Raw genomic sequence first — 23,731 nt, forward strand, 5'->3', positions numbered from 1 at the left:
GTGTTGGCACCTGTAACCATCACCTTGTTCAAGGGTCAGCTGTACATGAATGATGACCTGGACAACAGAGAGGCTGCAGGGGCAGGCGTCCAGTGTAGACACACCCACATGAACAGGTGAGTGTGCTTATGAGGATGTCAGTTTGTGTGTGTAGACATCATTCGTATATTCTTTAAACATTTATTAGGTGTCTATCATGTAGCAAGCGCAGTGCTGGGAGTTGGGGAACAAGAATGGATAAGGCAATTGTTCCTGCCTCCAGAAGCTTATTATCTTCTGGGAAGGCAGACAATGCATTACAGGCTTTTGGGGTGCAATGAGGTAAGAGAACTGACAGAGGGGGACACCTGAGGGATACCCAAATCAGACTGATGGGCCTTCCCTGGGCAGGAAACCCTGGAGCTGAGTCTTTAAGGGTGAGTAGGAGTTACTCAGGTAAAGATGATGGGAAAGGGCGAGCAGGGCTTTCAAACACAGAAAGAAATGGCAGGTAAGGAGGTGAGAGGAGTAAAATAAAAGGAAGGGCAGAGAGCAGAGGAGAGATCCCGAAGTCTTATATTTTCATTGAAGGGGTGCAAACTTTCTCATGAAGAGAGGGTGGCATGGTGACTGATACTTTCATCTCCGAGGCACGTTCTGGCAGCAGTGCAGGGGCGGATGGGGCTGGGGGGCTGCAGGGCCTGGCTGTGTTCCTGTGCCTGTGTTTAGGAGGATGTATACACATGTGGCTGTCTGTGTGTCTATACAGCTGGAGGCTGTGCACCAGGTGTGCCGCCTGCATGGACTTGTTTTCCACTTCCACCCTCTGGCCTTGGCAGCCCAGTGGGCTCAGGGGACTGGCTGTCCTTCTGCTGATTCATGGGTGAATTCATGCTGGGGAGCCGGTCAGGGTCTAGCAGGCAGGTGCTTCCTCAGGGCCACAGGCACACTCCCACCTGCTGGTCTGACACTGAGGTGAATGAGGGCAGTGAGAAAATACTTCCCTCTACCAGCGCATCTTCCTGGACTGCACAGTCCCATCTGTGCTGTGTCCTGGCTTATGTGGGTGAGGCTGGCCTAGCTCAGCCAATGCCTGTCCCAGGTCTATACAGCAGGGTAAAGGAGAGACAGAATGGAGACAGGCTGGCAGGGAGTGCCATGTCCCAGCTTTCTCCTTTTGTGTCTCCCCTCTCTCTGGATACCCACTCTTCAGGCACTGAAGTCATATATTTTAAACTCAATTTTCTAATAGTGTGTTCTAACTGTACTATCTTGCCTCTTGAAAATTTATAACAAATACAAAAAATCATCTATCACATTTCTTATACTTTGTAATATGGACCATAATGGGGAAAAAAAGGCAACTTAGTTTATAATATAAGACCTGGGAGTGGCATGGTGAATGGTTATAGACTGCAATTTAGAGTCTGAATGCCTGGGCCCAAATCTCAACTCTATGCTTAATGGCTATAAAAGTTACTTACTCTTTTTCTGTTTCAGTGTCTTCATTCATAAGACAGAGATGGTAATGTCTCATCGGTTTAAAAGTGTAGAGTGCTTAGAACAGAGCCCGATATACAATAAGCATTCAGCAATTAATCTTAGCTATTATTACCTGAGTTTGAGTTCTCTGAGATCTATCCCTGACTCACTTGAAGAAAAGTTATGACCTCTTCAGGCCTCTGGAGAAGTCATCTGTAAAATGAGAAGTTGGCCAACCTTTAACAATCCAGGGCCAATACCTGTCTCTTGCCAACTTATTCTTTCCACCTGACATGGATCTTTGGTTTAAAAAGATTGCTTCGCAAACTTGTTAAAAAATCATCAAGGTTTCTCTTGGACTTTACAAAATGCTAGGAACAGCTCACAATGCTCCTTCCTGTGCACTCCTAGATCAAGTGAAATGAATCCCTTTCCACTCCAGCTTCGGACACTGGTAACTCCACAGTAAGAAGCAAGCACCTTCAGATATTTCTGGGTCACAGAATAGATGACCAAAGGGAACCTGAACTAGAAGCTGCTTCATGTTGACTTTGGAAGGCTCTGGGTTCCTGGTGTCAGTGTCTCTCTCAGGGTCATTATGAGCAACAAACACTTCAGTCAAAACCAGAGAAGGAATTGTCCTGACTTCCCGACTGAGACATGCCTTATATTTGGAAAGCCTAAAAGCAAGTTATTATGGTTGAGGAAGGCCATTTTTATGGTGATTGATGCTTTGTCTGATGAGTTTTATGGGTTAGTACTTTCTATAGTATTAGCTTTGTAAATTTTCAGCATGCTCTTTCAAGGCAGTTGTTATCATCCTCTCTATTGACTAGATGATGAAACTGTGGTCAGAGAATTGACTGGTTCACATTTAACTTGCTAGTAAATTACAGTATTGTTTAGAATTTCTTACATACATTAAATTACATAATTCTTACCTACCTCTGAAGTAGTAATGATCTTTATTTTGTAAAAAAGGAAACTGAATTCAAAGAATTAAGAATTAGCCAAGTAGGAGTTGAATCTAAGTTGAATGTTCTTTCTTCAACAGCTGCTGGCAGCAAACCAGCTATGAGGTGACAGCCCTTCCCCACCCCTTTGGCATCCCAGTGAGGTTTGAGAATATAAGTTAGTCCCCTGTGGCTTCATCAGGTGGGGTGGAAACCTACCTTGGATATCATCATTGAACATGCAGTACTTGTTGCGGTATTTGTTGAGAAGGCGGAAGGCATTGGCATTTGCAAAGTCTTCAAATTGGATGAGGCAATTTATTCCAAACCTGTGTGGAGGGAGAGGAAGAACCCATGATTGCCTCCCTGAGGCAGATCCCTGACAGATCCCAGCTTGCACCGTGGGGTGGGGAGGAGCAGGCCAGGGGGTGGGAAGTGGCATGGCTCCTTCATCTGTGTTTTTGCCACTGGACTCCTGGGCTTGGAGCTCTGCCTGCCCTATCATGGATGAGCATGGTGAAGGGAGAGAGTAGGACCCTGGGTTTGGTGGCCAGCCAAGCCAGCATCACTGTAGCTAAGCTGTGCTGGTGGCTTCCATGGCTTCCATGGCCAGCCCTGGGAGTGACAAGAGGGCCAAGGAGGGGCCTGCCCTCTCTGTAGCCTGTGGCCACCTGAGATCCCAGAAGAAAGCTCACTCCACATCCAAGTGCATGCAGACAGACCAGCTTCCCCACCACAAGTAGGTGGGGAGCCCCTGCATCCTCCAAATATCTCTCTTGCTGGACCCTGACACCTGGAGTTCCTCCACTAGAGACTCCTCTGGCACCAGGCATTGTTCTCTGGTAAGATGAAAAGATGGTTAGGAAAGGCTAGTACAATAAGACACTGTTATCTACTAACATCTTGGTGAAATTGTTCTCCAACTTGCAGGTGTAGAAGAGTCAGTGACTGACCTTGTTTAAAAAGCAGGTCACCAGGCCCATCTCACAGAGTCTCACTCGGTGAGTGTGGGATGGGGTCAGGAACCTGCATTTTGAACAAACACCCCAGATGGTTCTGATTCTGAGAGCCCAGAGAACCCTGAGAAACAATGCCTTGTGGGTGAAGACAATGGCCATTAAGATGCTTGATATGCCTTATTTAAAATCCATGCTAGCATTGCCTCCTAGATTTTATGGCCTTCCTTTAAAAATGACTGAGTTCGTTAGAGTTTTGTAACCTATTTTTCCTTTTAACATTGCCTGAAAGGAAGCTGAGAGTGAAGTTTTTGCTCATTTGCAACAGGCCACCTCAGCCTGGGCTTCTGCACAGAGATTTCCCCTTTACTCCATTCTTGCTCTTTGATCCTGGTGTTTGGTAGTTTTGTTTGTGTTTCTTAGTCTTTCTGGAAGCAAATGTAGTATGGATTATTAAAAACTACTTAATACATGGATAAAAATAGGCCTCATCTCATGGGTCAATTTGTGACTGAGTAACAGCATCTGAGGTCATGTCATCAAGAAAAAAAAGTCCTGATTGATCCATAAGAGGTGTCAGGGCATGTAACAGGTAGAAGTGGCCTGCCCTTCCAACTGAGTGTGACTTATAGGCTTGGAACCAGCTTGGGACCAGCTGTGGAAAGATTTTTTACCTTGTTAGAGAGGGTGGGTGGGGCACATGCTCGGTGGGCTTCCTGTGCTCTCGGGGTATCTTTCTGATGAGGTTGGTGGCTATGAAGGCGTGAGGAGCACTGAAATGGCCCACAAAACATTTTTTCCAACCTTATAATTTTGTGCATGACTTACGCCATCCAGCAGAAATACCAATGGGTGGGCAAATATTTGTTCCTGTCATGGTCCTTCCAGAACCTTAGCTAGTCAAGGCTGTTGGTGGAAGGACTGGGAGATGGATTCACATTACAGGGGCGGAAGCACAGGGGCAGTGACTTGCCACAGCCCAGTGCTTAGAGTGCTGGGCGTGGGTCAGGCCATAGGCCAGACCTGTCTCTCCACATTCAACTGAGTTACCTGCACATGTCACTTCACCTCTCTATTCTACCTCAGTTTCCCATCCGTCAATGGGCACAACAATATCTGCCTGGCCAACATCTGTGAACTGTTGTGAGGGTTAAAAGCTGAGGGTAAAGTTTTCCTCCAGCTTTACTGAGGCATAATTAACAAATACAAATTGCATATATTTAAGGTATACAATGTGATGATTTGATATATGTGTACAATGTGAAATGATAACCACAACCATGCTAATTACCATATCCATCACCTCACATAGTTACTATTTTGTATGTGGTAAGAAAACTCAATATCTACTTTCTTAGCAAATTTCGACTATACAATACAGTATTACTAACTGAAGCCTGAGGGTAATTTTTAGACCGTAAAATGCTAAACACAAATGCCATTCTGGCCACAATTCTTATTCACAATCACAGAATAAATGCTAATGGAGGTCGGGTGGGGGGCTCACTGTGTCTCCCCACCCACCATCCAGCCCTCTTTTCCTTGCACTATGAATAGAAATGATAAATAAAACCTCCCATGCACAAATATAATGCCATGCTCACCAAGCCAAAATTTATTGTGAATTTCAAGTATTTGGACTGGGTGGGGAGGAACAGAATGTCTTTGGTTGCTGGTGACATTTTGCTATATATAATTTCTACAAGATTCCCAGTGTTGCCCCACAACTGGCCTGGAGCTAAAACACTGAAAAGGTCAGACGACAAAACAATGTGATGAACGTTTTGTCTCTCTCTCTCTCTCTCTCAATCTCTCTCTCTCTGTGTGTGTGTATGTGTGTGTGTATGTCTCTCTCTCTCACATACACACACATACACGCACACCCCTTTAAGCAACAACACCATTCACTCACTGAGGTAAAAATAAGGCAACAATTATAAATAAATACCTTTGTTCAGTGCATGATTATTATTTATATTTAATTCAGTTTTAGATAAGAAACCCCCCCCCCCTTCCATGGAGCTATTTGATGGAATAGAGAATAAAACCTCATTAATTGAGGTCACTTTAATCCTAGCTTGGAATTGCATAAAAGACCATGTGAATCACCCATCCAATAATCTGGACTCAGAGTTCCTAGAACTCACTGGATTTAAAGACCCCCAGAACTCCTCTGTCTTAGGTACCCATCCCCTGGCTGCTTCCTGAACCTTTTATCACCAGGAACTACTCCTACTCTAGGATTTCACACTATCCCATCTCAGTCTCTGACCACAACCTTTCCTTCTATGTCCTTTCCTTCCACTGCACCTGCTGTTTGTCTGCACCAAGACCTCTAGGCCCTTCACCATATTATTCTAGTCCCTCAGACTCTCCATTATGGCTTTTCATGAAACCAGACCACTATCCAGTCTGAGCCAAAGGTGGTTACTTCATGGTGCTACTGTCTTAGCACCATCCATTCAACCATCATCCACCTATTCATCTATCATCAACCATCCATCCATCCATCCATCCATCCATCCATCATTCATTTATCCATCCATCCATCCATCCATCCATCCATCCATCCATCCATCCATCCATTAACCCATCCATAAATTCATGCATCCAAAAACATTTATTGAGCACCTATGATGATCTGTACTATAGTTTAATGTTTTAGGAAGGGGTGGATCTATGAAGGAGTTGGTGGAAGCTTAGTGTTTGGAGTTTGCCTGCCAACTCTTTAAACTAATTAAAAACCAATTAAGAACAGAAAATTTCAAAGTGGAAATTTAAATGGCTTAGTGGATAAAAAAACATTTTTCAGTTCATCCCTGTATATCCAAATACAGGTAATGAGCTTTCACTGTAACACTAATCTAAATGTTAATTATCAATTGCCTTACATATTCATTAAAATACTAACAACAACGATAAAAAAAAAGCTAGCTTTTATCAAGTGTTTGTTACCTGCTGGGCATCATGCAGAGCTCTTTACATACATTATCTTAATTTATCTTCACATCACTTTATGATGGAGGTGCTGTTTCCAGAGAAGGCATCTAGAGCTACAGATTGCAAATTATTTGCCCACAGGCTATTTACTCTATTGCACTTGGTAAGTGGTGGAGATGGAATTTAAATCTGGTTCTATCTGACTCAAGAACCAGCCTCAGTTTAATTTTAATAGCCTTACAGGTTCTTAAAAAAATAAAGCTAAATAGGTAATAAAGCTGGATTTCTTTCTCCACTGAGAAAGATCACAGGTGTGGTGAAGAAAACATTGACCAGGGAGACAGAGAAAACGCAGGAGTCTTGGCTGAGTCCCCTCTCTCTGTCTGGGTCTCAGTTTGCTGGTCTGAGAGCATTGGAGGAGTAGCACAACCTACTTAATATTTGGGACTGGAATTGAATACTAGAAGCTTCACTCAGATATTCCTACAAGTCCAGAGCAGGGAGGTCAGATATTTCTCTATGAGAGCAACATGTGAGGAACATATGGGGGGTCAGTGTCTTAGAGCCCTTCGTGCTTACACAAACCGGACCAGCTGAGTGACCTGGGCGAGGCAGCCACCCTCCAGGTCATACTGTGGAACAGAGGCAGGACCCCTCCCAAGAAGTCCTGCTCTCAGCTCCCTACTCAGGGCTCTGGGCAGCTTCCCAATTCTAGTGCTGGCAGCAGCCTGTTGTCTGACTTTCTGTCCCGTGAGAAGCTCCCCCGTACCAGAGAGGGTCCTGCTCATCTGCCCCCGTTTTGCAATTTTGAACTCTTCACCCTCCAACCCTGGCAGGGGCCGAGGAACACTGATGCTTCTCCAGTGGAGAATTCCTGCAATGGAGAAAGAGGCACCTTCCCAAGCCACACAGATAGCTTCCCAGACTTCCCAACCCTGGGGGCTCAGCTGGGAAACGGCCTTGGAGCAGCCAGGGAAGGCATTCCAAAGCCAGGGATCACTTAGAGACACAAGGCTAATGAGTGAATGTTTGATTTCTTTTCTTCCTCAGCACTCAGGCAAGGGGAAGCCAGCAAACAGTGACCTGTGCCTGGGAGTCCTGGTGAGCTGTGTGTGACAGTGTGATGATACCCAGGCCACGACCAACAGTGCCAGCACTTGCCACCTGGGACACATCCTTCCATGGGTAGGAGGGTCTGAGGTGGCTGTTCTGCCCTTTTCCCCAACGTGTGAACCAAATGCAGAGTGAGGGATGTTGGTGGTGCAGAACATTCCAGGGACTGCAGACCTAGTTTCTCTTTTCCATAGGTCAGGACCTGCCATTTTTTCAAACACCTAGGTCTGACATCTTTCAGGCCTGAACAAACATGAGGGACTGGGAGGAACAGGTGAACTTGCTCAACCTGCCTCTAAATAGAATGACTAAAAGCTACCTCTAGTATTTCCATGGGAGTCCATTCTGCTCCCCTCCCCGCAGAAAAATCTCACAGGCAAGACTTCCACAGCAGAGTGTTCAGTGAGATTATCAGTTGTCACCCAGTGGAAAACTATTTCTTCTTTTATTTCCTTCCAGGAACTAGATCTGACAGAATCATTAAAACTCTTGGTCTTTTTTTTTTTTTTTTTTTTCTATTTTACATATTCCATTAAACTCTAGTCCCTTGAGATGGTCACAGAGAGAGGTTCTGTGGTTAAGTAAATTTGGAAAACTCTGTGTGTTACACATAGTATATACAATGTATATTAAAAGCTCTGAGAAATCTTGCAGTAAGAAACCTTTTTAACCCAACATGTTCAACACTTATTTGACCAGAGACCTTACCCTATTGCATCCCACCCTCACCATCTATGGTGGAACACACTTTGGGAGACATGGCTCTGCAGGAAGAACTTTGTGCAGGTGGGACTGGGTGGATTCAGGGCAAGGCCATCTCTCCCCAGGATTACTGCCATTGCTGCTTCTGTCCAGAACCCTGCAGTGACTGATCTCATCTCCTTCAAGTTTATTTCCCCTCCCCCAATCCATCTTCCACATATTTCTAAACACAAGTTTATGTCGGCTACTTATTTTCTGAAAATCCTAAGAGGGCTTCCACTGCCTGTGGGGTTATATCCAAATTCCTTAGGTGGTGTTTGCTTTGGCCCCAGCTCTATTGCTGAACACCTACTCAGGTCTGCTGACACTGTAGGCACATTTTGATGCTTCTTAACCACTGTGGGCCCTTGCACGGTCCCCTGTCTTTGCTCAAGTTTCTGGTTCTCTCCACCTAGAAGGCCTCTTTTTGTCCAGGCCAACCCCTACTTAAACTGTAAGGCCCAGAACCAGTTTTTTTTTTTTTTTTTTTTTTTTTGAGACAGTCTTGCTCTGTCACCAGGCTGGAGTGCAGTGGCGCAATCTTGGCTCACTGCAACCGGCACATCCCAGGTTCAAGCAATTCTCCTGCCTCAGTCTCCTGTAGCTGGGACTACAGGTGCGCACCACCATGCCCAGCTAAGTTTTGTAATTTTAGTAGAGACGGGATTTCACCATGTTGGCCAGGATGGTCTTGATTTCTCGACCTCATGATCCACCCGCCTTGGCCTCCCAAAGTGCGGGATTACAGATGTAGGCCCAGATCTTAAACTGTAACCTCTTCTAAGAAGGCTTCCTTGACATATCTCTTTCCCCACCCTTAAAATAGTGCTAATTCTTCTCTTCTCTGGGCTCCCACGATATTCTGGACACATCTGTAACAATATATGTCACATTGTATTACAACTATTTATTGACATTTCTGTTTCAGTTCAAGAAATGTATTGGGCAAGTTATCTTCTTTGTGCCAGAAACTATACTAAGTATGACATAATAAAAATTCAATTCAACAAACGTTTTATTTTATTTTTTATTACACTTTAAGTTCTAGGGTACATGTGCACAATGTGCAGGTTTGTTACATATGTATACATGTGTCATGTTGGTGTGCTGCACCCATTAACTCGTCATTTACATTAAGTATATCTCCTAATGCTATCCGTCCCCACTACCCCCTCCCCACAATAGGACCCAATGTGTGATGCTCCCCTTCCTGTGTCCAAGTGATCTCATTGTTTAATTCCCACCTATGAGTGAGAACATGCGGTATTTGGTTTTCTGTTCTTGTGACAGTTTGCTGAGAATGATGGTTTCTAGCTGTATCCATGTCCCTGCAAAGGACACGAACTTATCCTTTTTAATGGCTGCATAGTATTCCATGGTGTATATGTGCCATGTTTTCTTAATCCAGTCTGTCACTGATGGACATTTGGGTTGATTCCAAGTCTTTGCTATTGTGAATAGTGCCACAATAAACATACATGTGCATGTGTCTTTTTAGCAGCATGACTTATAATCCTTTGGGTATATCCCCAGTAATGGGATGGCTGGGTCAAATGGTATTTCTAGTTCTAGATCCTTGAGGAATCACCACACTGTTTTCCACAATAGTTGAACTAGTTTACAGTACCACCAACAGTGTAAAAGTGCTCCTATTTCTCCACATCCTCTCCAGCACCTGTTGTTTCCTGATTTTTTAATAATTGCCATTCTAACTGGTGTGAGATGGTATCTCATTGTGGTTTTGATTTGCATTTCTCTGATGGCAAGTGATGATGAGCATTTTTTCAAGTGTCTGTTGGCTGTATGAATGTCTTCTTTTGAGAAGTGTCTGTTCATATCCTTTGCCCTTTTGATGGGGTTGTTTGTTTTTTTCTTGTAAATTTGTTTGAGTTCTTCATAGGTTCTGGATATTAGCCCTTTGTCAGATGAGTAGATTGCAAAAATTTTCTCCCATTCTGTAGGTTGCCTGTTCACTCTGATGGTAGTTTCTTTTGCTGTGCAGAAGCTCTTTAGTTTAATGAGATCCCATTTGTCAATTTTGGCTTTTGTTGCCATTGCTTTTGGTGTTTTAGACATGAAGTCCTTTCCCATGCCTATGTCCTGAATGGTATTACCTAGGTTTTCTTCTGGTTTTTATGGTTTTAGTTCTAACATTTAAGCCTCTAATTCATCTTGAATTAATTTTCATATAAGGAGTAAGGAAAGGATCCAGTTTCAGCTTTCTACTTATGGCTAGCCAATTTTCCCAGCACCATTTATTAAATAGGGAATCCTTTCCCCATTTCTTGTTTTTGTCAGGTTTGTCAAAGATCAGATGGCTGTAGATGTGTGGTATTATTTCTGAGGACTCTGTTCTGTTCCATTGGTCTATATCTCTGTTTTGGTATCAGTACCATGCTGTTTTGGTTACTGTAGACTTGTAGTATAGTTTGAAGTCAGGGAGCGTGATGCCTCCAGCTTTGTTCTTTTGGCTTAGGATTGTCTTGGCAATGCAGGGTCTGTTTTGGTTCCATATGAACTTTAAAGCAGTTTTTTTCCAATTCTGTGAAGAAAGTCATTGGTAGCTCAATGGGAATGGCATTGAATCTATAAATTACCTTGGGCAGTATGACCATTTTCACAATATTATTTCTTCCTATCCATGAGTATGGTATGTTCTTCTCTTTGTTTGTGTCCTCTTTTATTTCACTGAGCAGTGGTTTGTAGTTCTCCTTGAAGAGATCCTTTACATCCCTTGTAAGTTGGATTCCTAGGTATTTTATTCTCTTTGAAGCTATTGTGAATGGGAGTTCATTCATGATTTGGCTCTCTGTTTGTCTGTTACTGGTGTATAAAAATGCTTGTGATTTTTGCACATTGATTTTGTATCCTGAGACCTTGCTGAAGTTGCTTATCAGCTTAAGGAGATTTTGGGCTGAGACAATGGGGTTTTCTAAATACACAATCATGTCATCTGCAAACAGGGACAATTTGACTTCTTCTTTTCTTAACTGAATACCCTTTATTTCTTTCTCTTGCCTGATTGCCCTAGCCAGAACTTCCAACACTATGTTGAATAGGAGTGGTAAGAGAGGGCATCCCTGTCTTGTGCCAGTTTTCAAAGGGAATGCTTCCAGATTTTGCCCATTCAGTATGATATTGACTGTGGGTTTGTCATAAATAGCTCTTATTATTTTGAGATACGTTCCATCAATACTGAATTTATTGAGAGTTTTTAGCATGAAGGGCTGTTGAATTTTGTCAAAGGCCTTTTCTGCATCTATTGAGATAATCATGTGGTATTTGTCTTTGGTTCTGTTTATATGCTGGATTACGTTTATTGATTTGCATATGTTGAACCAGCCTTGCATCCCAGGGATGAAGCCCACTTGATCATGGTGGATAAGCTTTTTGATGTGTTGCTGGATTCGGTTTGCCAGTATTTTATTGAGGATTTTTGCATTGATGTTCATCAGGGATATTGGTCTAAAATTCTCTTCTTTTGTTGTATCTCTGTCAGGCTTTGGTATCAGGATGATGTTGGCCTAGGAAAATGAGTTAGGGAGGATTCCCTCTTTTTCTATTGATTGGAATAGTTTCAGAAGGAATGGTACCAACTCCTCCTTGTACCTCTGGTAGAATTCGGCTGTGAATCCATCTGGTCCTGGACTTTTTTTGGTTGGTAGGCTATTAATTATTGCCTCAATTTCAGAGCCTGCTATTGGTCTATTCAGGGATTCAACTTCTTCCTGGTTTAGTCTTGGGACAGTGTAAGTGTCCAGGAAATTATCCATTTCTTCTAGGTTTTCTAGTTTATTTGCGTAGAGGTGTTTATAGTATTCTCTGATGGTAGTTTGTATTTCTGTGGGGTCGGTGGTGATATCCCCTTTATCATTTTTTTATTGCATCTATTTGATTTTTCTCTCTTTTCTTCTTTATTTGTCTTGCTAGCAGTCTATCAATTTTGTTGATCTTTTCAAAAAACCAGCTCCTGGATTCATTGATTTTTTTGGAGGGTTTTTTTGTGTCTCTATCTCCTTCAGTTCTGCTCTGATCTTGGTTATTTCTTGCCTTCTGCTAGCTTTTGAATGTGTTTGCTCTTGCTTCTCTAGTTCTTTTAATTGTGATGTTAGGGTGTCAAGTTTAGATATTTCCTGCTTTCTCTTGTGGGCATTTAGTGCTATAAATTTCCCTCTACACACTGCTTTAAGTGTGTCCCAGAGATTCTGGTATGTTGCATCTTTGTTCTCATTGGTTTCAAAGAATATCTTTATTTCTGCCTTCATTTCATTATGTACCCAGTAGTCACTCAGGAGCAGGTTGTTCAGTTTCCATGTAGTTGAGCGGTTTTGGTTGAGTTTCTTAGTCCTGAGTTCTAGTTTAATTGCACTGTGGTCTGAGAGACAGTTTGTTATAATTTCTGTTCTTTTACATTTGCTGAGGAGTGTTTTGCTTCCAACTATGTGGTCAATTTTGGAATAAGTGCGATGTGGTGCTGAGAAGAATGTATATTCTGTTGATTTGGGGTAGAGAGTTCTGTAGATGTCTATTAGGTCTGCTTGCTGCAGGGATGAGTTCAATTCCTGGATATCCTTGTTAACTTTCTGTCTCATTGATCTGTATAATGTTGACAGTGTGGTGTTAAAGTCTCTCATTATTATTGTATGGGAGTCTAAGTCTCTTTGTAAGTCTCTAAGGACTTGCTTTATGAATCTAGGTGCTTCTGTATTGGGTGCATATATATTTAGGATACTTAGCTCTTCCTGATGAACTGATCCCTTTACCATTATGTAATGGCCTTCTTCGTCTCTTTTGATCTTTGATGGTTTAAAGTCTGTTTTATCAGAGACTAGGATTGCAACCCCTGCTTTTTTTTTGTTCTCCATTTGCTTGGTAGATCTTCCTCATCCCTTTATTTTGAGCCTATGTGTGTCTCTGCATGTGAGGTGGGTCTCCTGAATACAGCAAACTGATGGGTCTTGACTCTTTATCCAATTTGCCAGTCTGTGTCTTTTAATTGGACCATTTAGTCCATTTACATTTAAGGTTAATATTGTTATGTGTGAACTTTAACTAGTCATTATGATATTAGCTGGATTTGCTCGCTAGTTGATGTAGTTTCTTCCTAGCATCGATGGACTTTACATTTTGGCATGTTTTTGCAATGGCTGGTACCTGTTGTTCCTTTCCATGTTTAGTGCTTCCTTCAGGATCTCTTGTAGGGCAGGCCTGGTGGTGACAAAATCTCTAAGCATTTGCTTGTCTGTAAAGGATTTTATTTCTCCTTCACTTATGAAACTTAGTTTGGCTGGATATGAAATTCTGGGTTGAAAATTCTTTTCTTTAAGAATGTTGAATATTGGCCTCCACTCTCTTCTGGCTTGGAGAGTTTCTGCCGAGAGATCTGCTGTTAGTCTGATGGGCTTCCCTTTGTGTGTAACCCGACCTTTCTCTCTGGCTGCCCTTAAGATTTTTTCCTTCATTTCAACTTTGGTGAATCTGACAATTATGTGTCTTGGAGTTGCTCTTCTCGAAGAGTATCTTTGTGGCATTCTCTGTATTTCCTGAATTTGCATGTTGGCTTGCCTTACTAGGTTGGAGAAGTTCTCCTGGATGATATCCTACAGAGTGTTTTCCAACTTGGTTCCATTTTCCCCATCACTTTCAGGCACAGCAATCAGATGTAGATTTGGTCTTTTCACATAATCCCATACTTCTTAGAGGCTTTGTTCATTTCTTTTTACTCTTTTTTCTTCACACTTCTCTTCTCACTTCATTTCATTCATTTGATCTTCAATCGCTGATACTCTTTCTTCCAGTTGATCAGGTCAGTTACTGAAGCTTGTGCATTTGTCACGTATTTCTCGTGTTATGATTCTCATCTCTATCAGTTCTTTTAAGGTCTTCTCTGCATTGATTATTCTAGTTATCCATTCATCCATTCTTTTTTCAAGGTTTTTAGTTTCTTTGAGTTGTTTACGTAGTTCCTCCTTTAGCTCTGAGAAGTTTGATCGACTGAAGCCTTCTTCTCTCAACTCGTCAAAGTCATTCTCTGTCCAGCTTTGTTCCGTTGCTGGCAATGAGCTGCGTTCCTTTGGAGGGGGAGGTGTGCTCTGATTTTTTGAATTTCCAGCTTTTCTGCACTGCTTTTTCCCCATCTTTATGGTTTTATCTGCCTTTGGTCTTTGATGATGGTGACGTACTAATGGGGTTTTGGTGTGCGTGTCCTTTCTGTTTGTTAGTTTTCCTTCTAACAGTCAGGACCCTCAGCTGTAGGTCTGTTGGAGTTTGCTTGAGGTTCACTCCAGACTCTGTTTGGCTGGGTATCAGCAGCGGAGGCTGCAGAAGATAGAATATTGCTGCACAGTGAGTGTTGCTGTCTGATTCTTGCTCTGGAAGCTTCGTCTCAGGGGTGTACCCCACCATGTGAGGTGTGAGGTGTCGGTCTGCACCTAGTGGGGGATGTCTCCCAGTTAGGCTACTCAGGGGTCAGGGACCCACTTGAGCAGGCAGTCTGTCCATTCTCAGATCTCAACCTCCATGCTGGGAGATCCACTGCTCTCTTCAAAGCTATCAGACAGTAGCATTTACGTGTGCTGAGGTTTCTGCTGCTTTTTGTTTAGCTATGCCCTGTCCCCAGAGGAGGAGTCTACAGAGGCAGGCCAGCCTCCTTGAGCTGCGGTGGGTTCCACCCAATTTGAGCTTCCCGGTGACTTTGTTTACCCACTTAAGCCTCAGCAATGGCGGGCGCCCCTCCCCCAGCCTCGCTGCTGCCTTGCAGTTAGATCTCAGACTGCTGTGCTAGCAATGAGGGAGGCTCCGTGGGCGTGGGACCCTCTGGGTCAGGTGTGGGATATAATCTCCTAGTGTGCCGTTTGCTAAGACCCTTGGTAAAGTGCAGTATTAGGGTGGAAGTTACCCGATTTTCCAGGTGTTGTGTGTCTCAGTTTCCCTTGGCTAGGAAAAGAGATTCCCTTCCTCCTTGAGCTTCCCAGGTGAGGCGATGCCTCGCCCTGCTTCAGCTCTTGCTGGTCGGGCTGCACCAGGTGACCAGCACCGATTGTCCAGCACTCCCCAGTGAGTTGAACCCAGTACCTCAGTTGAAAATGCAGAAATCACCCGTCTTCTGTGTCACTCACGCTGGGAGCTGGAGGCTGGAGCTGTTCCTATTTGGCCATCTTGTATGCACCCTCAACAAACATTATGCTTGATGTGGTGCCACATACCAGACATCCCTGCTACTCAAGAGGCTAAGGTGGAAAGACCATTTGAGCCCAGAAGTTCAAGGCCAGCCTGGGTAACCTAGTGAGACCCATCTCTTAGAAAAACAAAGCAAAACAAAACAAACATTTCAAAGTGTCCACTATGAACAAGGGACTGTACTACTCGCTAAAACCTCACAGATTTCACAGTTGAATGGGGACACAAGAAAACAAAAAAGCAGTTGCAATACTCTGTGGCAGCAGTAATAATAAAGATATGTGCCAGGTACATGGGAATCCTCAAAGAGGGCAGGCAACTCTGCAGTGGGGAGAGGCAGTGAGGGCTTCACAGGGCAGGAGATTAGGAGGTGGGGCTTGAAGGAAGAGCAGAGGTTCCCAGACAGACTGTGAATGGGTGGGGATGGAAGGAGGGAGAACGGCATCTCAAGGAGAGGGAACAGCATATGCAAGAGGACTGACTATGGTGCCTTTCTGGAGGTGCAGGAAAATACAGAGTTGGATCTTGCCAGAGAAAGCTGAAGATGGGGAGAGATGAGCCTTGGTGGAATCCAGGAGCCACCCCTTTCCATGTCCATGTAAAGAGCCTAAGCAATCTGGAGGGCAAGGGGGACCAACTGAGGGCTTTAGGCAGGAAGGTGGCGTGTGTTTTAGGGAGTTCATTCTGGCAGCAGAGTGGATGATGGGATGGACAGCTGGGAGGACAGACTGGAGACAAGGAGGCATGGAACTGCAGTGAGAGATTTTGAAGTCCTGGTATTAATGTAAGGCAATGTGGACACGTAGGCAGAGAAGCAGCTGCGTAAAAGATGTTAAGGAATTGAAAAGAGTTGCCTGGAGGAAAGGCAGAGTGTGGCAGAGCATAGAGAGCTTTGAGATCAAACAGGCGTGGCTCCATCACTTACTAAATGCATGACCTAAGGAAAGGTACTTGATACAAATTGCAGTCTTCACTGATAATAGTGGGCTAATAATACCTCTCTTGCAGTCCTGTTGTGCAAATTAAATGAGATAATGTATATAAAAATCCTGCATACTGTAGGCACTGAGTCCACAGACGCAATGATTATTAAGGACAGGATTTAATAATAGGCCAGATGTGGAGATGAATGAGAAGGAGGAGCCCAGGAAGGGCGGAGGATAGAGGATGGAGTCCTTTACTTATCAAGGTTGGGGATAGGGAAAGAAAGGCAAACTTACTCAATAAGGCGGGGTTGGCACATGAAGAGTCCCAGGTTCTGTGGAACGTCCTAATGAACATGTTCATGAAGCACTGGGCTATACATGAGGTCAGGGGAGGGCAATAGGCAGCTCAGGGCACTGTGAGCAGTTGAAGCCATGGCATTGGATGAGGGTTCTCAGGCAGCACCTGTGCATGGAGCAGGGAGCAGGGCAAGGACACAACCCCGGGACACCCTGCATCCATGGAGCAGAGAGAGGCAGTGGAAGAAAGTCCAGCCATGGAGAGCGAGCAGGTTGGGCCTACACAGCAGCTGCTACCACAGCCACACAATGGGCCGTGGTCAGGAGCATCAAATACTGCCAAGATGTCAAGTGAAACAGGGACCACAAAGTGTCCATTGGAGTCATTGTTTAGAGGATCATTGGTGATCTTCACAGACCACTTTTGGTGCAGTGGAAGAGAGGAAACCGTCTGGTATGGGGTTAAACTGAAAATGGAAGGGGAGGAAAGGTCAGTCATCACAAATTTCAAGAAGCTTGGCTGTGAAGTACGTAGGGTGACAGCCATTGGGGGAAGTGGGACTGAAAGGTGAATTTATTTTGGGAATGGGAGGTGTACATATGAGATACAGGAGTCAGGATGGAGGGGAGATGAGAGATGACAGGGCTGGCGAGATCCTGAGGAGCTGGGAGGAGGTGGGGGCTAGAGCGCAGTTAGAATGGGAAGAAGACACAGTCAGATACCATAGGACAGATAAAAGGCCATCACTGCACAACTCTGCCACAGACTTTCGTGAGGAGTGACTTATTCTACTGGGGGTGGGAATGAGAAGAGGGGGTCAGGGTTTGGGGAGGGATTCACAAGGATGACAGGGAATCTATTCCATGGGTGAAAAAACTGGATACCGTGGATTGGAGAAAGAGGGAATACGGAGCCTGAGAAGGGCAAGTGGAATTTGGCATAATGGTTATCTTCAATCGTAGGAACGACCGTCTGTGGACAAGGACTTAAGCAGATTGATTTTGTATGGCTTTGAGGCAAAAGCAGAGCCAATGGGTGGAAGTCAGAAGGACACAGATTCCAGTGCCATATAAGGCAGAGATTTCAAACACTGGTTGGAAAGAGATTGCTGGTCACTGGAGGTGAGTCCATGGTCACCGGAGCTCCACTTGGCACGGAAGTCGTGGAAGGGATTTCAGCCCACGATGTGAGGGTGGACTGCCGAGGAGGCCCTTCCCTTCCCAGCTCCCAGACTGGGAGATTCCCTGGTGTGCTGGGGCCTGGCAGCCAGACTGGCGGGCTCCTGTGACTGGGATTCTGGCCTAAGGGGGAAAACTCCCATTGACTCGCAACATAGTCACAGGAAGCAGTAACTTCTAAGGAAAAGTCCCGGGATAATGTGGCCATTCCTCAGTCACGGCTCTGACGGCAAGTCCTGGCCAGACAGATAACACTCAGGAACAGCTTGGCTTTCCTCCTGATTTTCCCTGTTTGTCTGAGTTCCGGGGCAAGTACACCAAATGGCGCCAGAAATCTCAGTGCTGGGGAGGGGATGGTGGCTGACCTGCTGACCTCTCAACCTCCCAAAGGTCAGTGGCAGCACAGAGGTTTTCCTCTAGGGCATGGCAACTCACTCCTCAACCTCCTGCTTATAAAGCCCATGCACTTTTCTTGGCCACCAACCCACTGGCTGGCTTGGGGGCTTCAGCATTTATGTCAGCCCATATTTGTCCTTAGATTGTGCATATCAGGTTGGCATGAGGCCACGGGTGTCCTCCATGAAGGTTCTTTGATTAATGAGGCCCACTCTGAGTGTTCTGTTCAGTTGCTAGTGCTTTCCTGGGAATAAAGTCATGACTTTTAAAGTCCAAGTAAATGTCTCAGATCTTTTGACCACCTTATGCCCTTTATCAGCCTTGATTAACACTGCAGGCAGGACCATTGGCTGCATACACATTAAATCTATGCAAACCCAGCAGTAATTATTTGGGAATTTCCCTTGTAGTTTATAAATTCCTTGACAGCAAAGTCTATTTCTGACTTCCTGCCATGTTCAATAAATGAGTGAATAAATGGATGGATGAATACGTGAATAAATAGGAAAACAAATAACTGAATGTGGTCTTAAATTATTTTTCTGGTGACTTTATGTGTCCATGTTATAATCACAGGGAAAATTGAATTCTTCAGGACAAGTCTTTTCTTTGTTGATAGAGTTTGGATTTGTGTTGCCACCCAACTCTCATATTGAAATGTAATTCCCAGTGTTGGAGTTGGGGCCTGCGGGGAAGTGATTGGATTATGGGGGCAGAGTTCTCATGAATGGTTTAGCACCATCCCTCTGGGTACTGTCCTCGTGATAGTGAGTTGTCATGAGATCTGGTTGTTCAAAAGCGCATAGTACCTCCCCCCTCGCTCTCCTGTTTCTGTTTTCACCATGTGATATACCTTCTCCCGCTTTGCCTTCTGCCATTATTGTAAGCTTCCTGAGGCCTCCCTAGAAGCTGAGCAGATGTTGGCACCATGTTTCCTGTAAAGCCTGCAGAACCATGAGCCAATTACACCTCTTTTCTTTGTAAATTACCCAGTCTCAGGTATTTCTTTATAATAATGTGAGAAGGAACTAATACATTTGTATTGGCCACATTGTGGGGCACAGGGAAGGCACATGATAAATATAGCCTGAATGAAAATTTGGAGGAAATTTCACGAATTACGTGAAGGAGGGCACATAATTGGAGAGGTTTTCCTTAATTTCCCACAGCTTTTCTCATTATCTGGCCTTGGGGAAATAATGTTCTCTTTGAGTCTCAGTTTCCTCATCTAAAAAGTGAGGAAACTGAACCAAATGAGTGGATTGTTTCTTGCTCAGATATTCCAAGAATGCGAGATTCAAGTCCTAGGCTGAATCCAGTGGGAAAATGAGAATGCTAAGATACAGATTGAACCACAGAAGGCATTCCTAATTTTTAGTATATATATAAAGAAAACTGAGCAGTGACCCTCTATGCTGAGAGGGACTCAGAATGTGAACACCCCTGTGAAACATTGCAGTCAGGGCTTAGAGCTAACAGCTTTTCACAATCTTTTAAAATTAAAATAAAATCCTCAAACTTCCTTTGTAGTCTGGATGCTATATGCCTAGGGGTTTTTCTTTGCGTCCGTTGTGTTAAAACCAACAGGAGAAGCTTGGAGCTACAGAGTCTCAGCTAAGCTTTTGGCAGGACACTTGGTTCTAACATCCTGTCTTGTACGGACTTCCACACTTGACCTTGCCTGCTGTGGAGGTAGCTGCAGGCCTGAATGATGAGATGGAAACAACCCTGAAAATGAAAGGACATTCAAGGCTGGGGAAATAGCAAGCACGAAGCCTCTGCCACTGTAACAAAGACAACACGTTTAAGGAGCAGCAGGAAGAGGGGTGGGAGTTGGAGCCATCAAAGGCATCCTTCCAGCTCTGAGGGCAAAGTACAAGGCTGCTATATGTGGAGCCTCTGAATAGGTCAGTATTAGTAGGTGATCTCAGAGCAATTTTGCAGCTTTCTGTTGGGCAAGCTTCTGTTTCTCATTTCTATACTGAGAAATGTGTCTCATGAAAAGATGTTTGGTTACTTGAGGGGGTGACTCCCTCTGAGTGGTGAGTTTGAAAGGCCCAAGTAACACATAGCTTCAAACAGCTGCCAAACAATATAAGAACACCTCAACCCCAGGAACACACGGACCATACTGCTCACCTCTATGTACACATGACTCTACACAACACCGTCCACTGGAGGAGGGAGAACCAAACTGAATAGGTGTATGTTGGGGGTGAGGATGAAGACCAAGCATTTACTAATTGCACATACCAGGGATCTAAAATGGAAATGGATCACACCTAGGGCTGTTTTGTTTTTGTTTTTGTTTTTTCCTTCCTAGGTTTAGCACTGGGGAAGAGAAGAAAGTAATATTGGAAGGAAGGGGAGGGATGGGTGAGGGATTGCGGACAGCAGTGGTAGACATGTGAATGGATATATTAACTCAAACATGAATGCGGGAATGTGGGCACACTGAAGCGCTGCCTAAAGGAGGGTGGCTTTGGAAACTGCCTAAATTAATAATAATAGCAAACATGATTTTTTTACTATCACTCAGGTGTATGTTAAACATTTTACACGGATGGCCTCATTTATCCATCATAAATGCTCTACCAGTCTTAAAAATGCATTTTAGAGAGGAGGAAACTGAGGCACAGATGAATTAAGTCGCTTGTTGAGAAGTGTGAGTAAGTAGCTTGTTAATAAAAGGTTGGAACTCAGGCAGTCTAGCTCTAGAATTCATGCTTTTAACAACTGCAGTTAGTGGGTAGGGTCTTAATTAGAGTCCCCTTTCTTAGATGAGGTACTTGTTCTTTGTAAACTTCAGTTTCTTCACCTCTTAAAATAAAGCGAATAATAGTACCCATCTCATACAGTTGTTGTGAGAATTAGACAAGTTAATATTGTGTGAAGTGCTTATATTAGTGTCTGCTTATGGTAAACAATTAAATAAATAAGGGTTATTATTGTTATTATTGGCACTTATTCATTAAGAGAAATCAGATCCCCACTCCCTGCCACCATAAGACCCTTATATTCCTTCATCTCTTCTGCCACAATCTAAAAGCTTCAGGTCTGGGAATGATTTTGTTCCTATTCTTGATACCAAGCGATAAAATCAGGCTGCTAAGAGAAAATGAAAAGGAAATAGCCAGCTAGTGTCATTGAATCATATCCCCAGGTGGTGAGCTTCTTCCAGCACATTTTGGCCTCAGTCCTGAGCCAGACCTTAGCTAGTGAACTGCAAACTCACTCAAGTATGCAGTCTGCTTGGTGCGATGGAAGTGAAAAGGTCCTAGAGAGTTGGGTGCTAGTATGCATTTTGATACGGTCTCCTAGCCTGTGACCCAGGACAGATTCCTTGCACACATGGGAGTTTGTCACCATGCAAAACCTGGCTCTTGTTCTGCTGAGAACATGGAGGAGTTTGACTGTCAACAATGAGCCATATCAGGCTGAAACTGGGAAACTATTCAGCTTCTTCAGGGTCAAGACAAGCCAGAATGAGTTCCAAAGTTCCTTCCTCTGTGCTTCCTCCGATGTGGTCAGATTCACAGCCTTCAGTCTATTCTAATTGGTAGCTAGCTTGGTGTGGACTTTTGACCACCCACCAATCAACCAACTCCCACCTTCACCATTTGCTCCATGAGTAAAGCCACGCTTCCTAGGAACTACCACTGGTAGAGATGTTACTGAGTCATAGGACCTGAGGTAGGAATGATCTATAAAGGCCATCCATGCTGGTTCTTGAACCTTTCTACAACAGTCCAGACACATCTTTGCCCAATCTCTCCTCTGACAATGAAAGCCTAAAGACCAAAAAAAAAAAAAAAAAAACAAAAAAACCACAAAAGTTTAAAGAAAAGCAATAGGCCATTTTAGAAGCAGTGTCACAAAACAGAGCATGATTAATTAGCAAATGAATTATACAGCCAGTAAGATTACAGTCAGGGCAAGAGTTTAAGGCCAGGCTGGTCAGAGTAGATTTCCCTAGGGAAGGCAGAATTTGAATTGGGGCATTGTTATGGGTTCTGCTTCTAATCTCTTCCCACATCTTGTCAATTTTAATACAATACTTTTGTTACTCAAGAACCTACCATGGCTCCCTGTTGCTCACTACATCAAGTCCCAATAGTGGATTGGTAATTTTCAAACATTTTTAGCAGAATAATTATTTAATAAAATATTGAGCAGAAACCAGATATAGAAGGCAATGAAAAACAATAAAGTGTTTCTTCAAGTGGTTTAAATTTTTTATGGTTGGTGGAAAGTATTTCATTTCTAGCACTCCTGATATGCTTCTTTGGAGTCCTGGGACCCAGGGAAGCTTGGTTGAAAAACCACTGGATTAGATGACTGTAGCTCTTCCCACTTTTGAGCTCTAATAATCATGACCTTTTGCCTGGATTTCAAGGCCTATCATAGTGTGATGGTTAATTTTAGGTGTCAACTAGGCTGGTTTAGGGGACACTTGCTGGTAAAGCATTATTTCTGGGTATGTCTGTGAGGGTGCTTCTGGAAGAGACTGGCATTTGTATTAGTGAATTGAATAAGGAAGATTCACCCTCACCCAATATGGGCAGGCACCATCCAATTAATTGATGACTCAGATAGAACAAAAAGGCAGAGGAAGGGTGAATTCGTTCTCTCTTCTGAATTTGGAACACCCATCTTCTCTGGCCCTTGGGCATCAGAACTCCAGACTCTTTAGCCTTCTGACTCCAGGATGTGCACCAATGACCCCACTTTGGATTTATACTGAGCTATGCCACCGGCTTCCCTGGTTCTCACTTGCAGATACCGTATCATGGGATTTCTTTGCCTCCATAATCATGTTAGCCAATTCTCATAATAAATCCACTCTCATCTATCTAAATACCTGATATCCGATTAGTTCTGTTACTCTGGAGAAACCTAAATAATAGATGTAGCCAGCACCATTCTTATTTAACCTTATTTCAAACCACTAAACATTCATCTCTAGTTGGGCCATTCTTCTAGATACTCGTTGCCTTCCCTGCATAGTCATTGCTTTTCTTGTGTTCTTGCTTTTCTCATGATATACCTTCTCTATGGAACATCACTTTTTCTCCTGCTGCTTACCTGAATTCGGCCCTAAATTTATACAACTTCCATTTCTTCCCAATCATCCCTGATTGCCCCATCTCTGAATTTCCATTGAACTGAGGGTCAACACCAAATAGCTGGGTACTTAACTCTTCCCTAATTATTTTCTATTCAAAAATGTCTTCTTGGAAGGATGGTAAGGTTGTTGAGGACACAGCTGATGTCATTTTTTTTTTTCTTTTTTTTTGTGATGGAGTTGCACTCTGTCGCCCAGGCTGGAGTGTAGTGGTGCCATCTCGGCTCACTGCAACCTCCACCTCCTGGGTTCAAGCAATTCTTGTGCCTCAGTCTCCTGAGTAGCTGAGACTACAGGTGTATGCCACCATACCTGGCTAATTATTTTTTGTATTTTTGGTACAGATGGGGTTTTGCCATGTTGGCCAGGCTGGTCTTGAACTCTTGACCTCAAGTGATGCACCTGCCTCAGCCTCCCAAATTGCTGGGATCATAGGCATGAGCCATCGTGCCTGGCCTAGCTGAT

General features: G+C 43.8%; 1 protein-coding gene across 4 annotated transcripts in view; it reads right to left on the reverse strand.

Moving 5' to 3' along the window:
- LOC105468872 (malic enzyme 3) overlaps window positions 1-23,731 on the reverse strand; it is a 223,741-nt gene that overhangs the window by 20,472 nt on the left and 179,538 nt on the right. For all 4 annotated transcript variants that reach the window (XM_011719348.2, XM_011719349.2, XM_011719350.2 and 1 more), the window contains one exon: window positions 2,634-2,743. In XM_011719348.2, the coding sequence (XP_011717650.2) occupies window positions 2,634-2,743 (110 nt within the window). The remainder of the gene's footprint in view (window positions 1-2,633; window positions 2,744-23,731) is intronic.

Source organism: Macaca nemestrina, chromosome 12 (assembly GCF_043159975.1).
Source record: "Macaca nemestrina isolate mMacNem1 chromosome 12, mMacNem.hap1, whole genome shotgun sequence".
NCBI classification, from domain to species: Eukaryota; Metazoa; Chordata; class Mammalia; order Primates; family Cercopithecidae; genus Macaca; species Macaca nemestrina.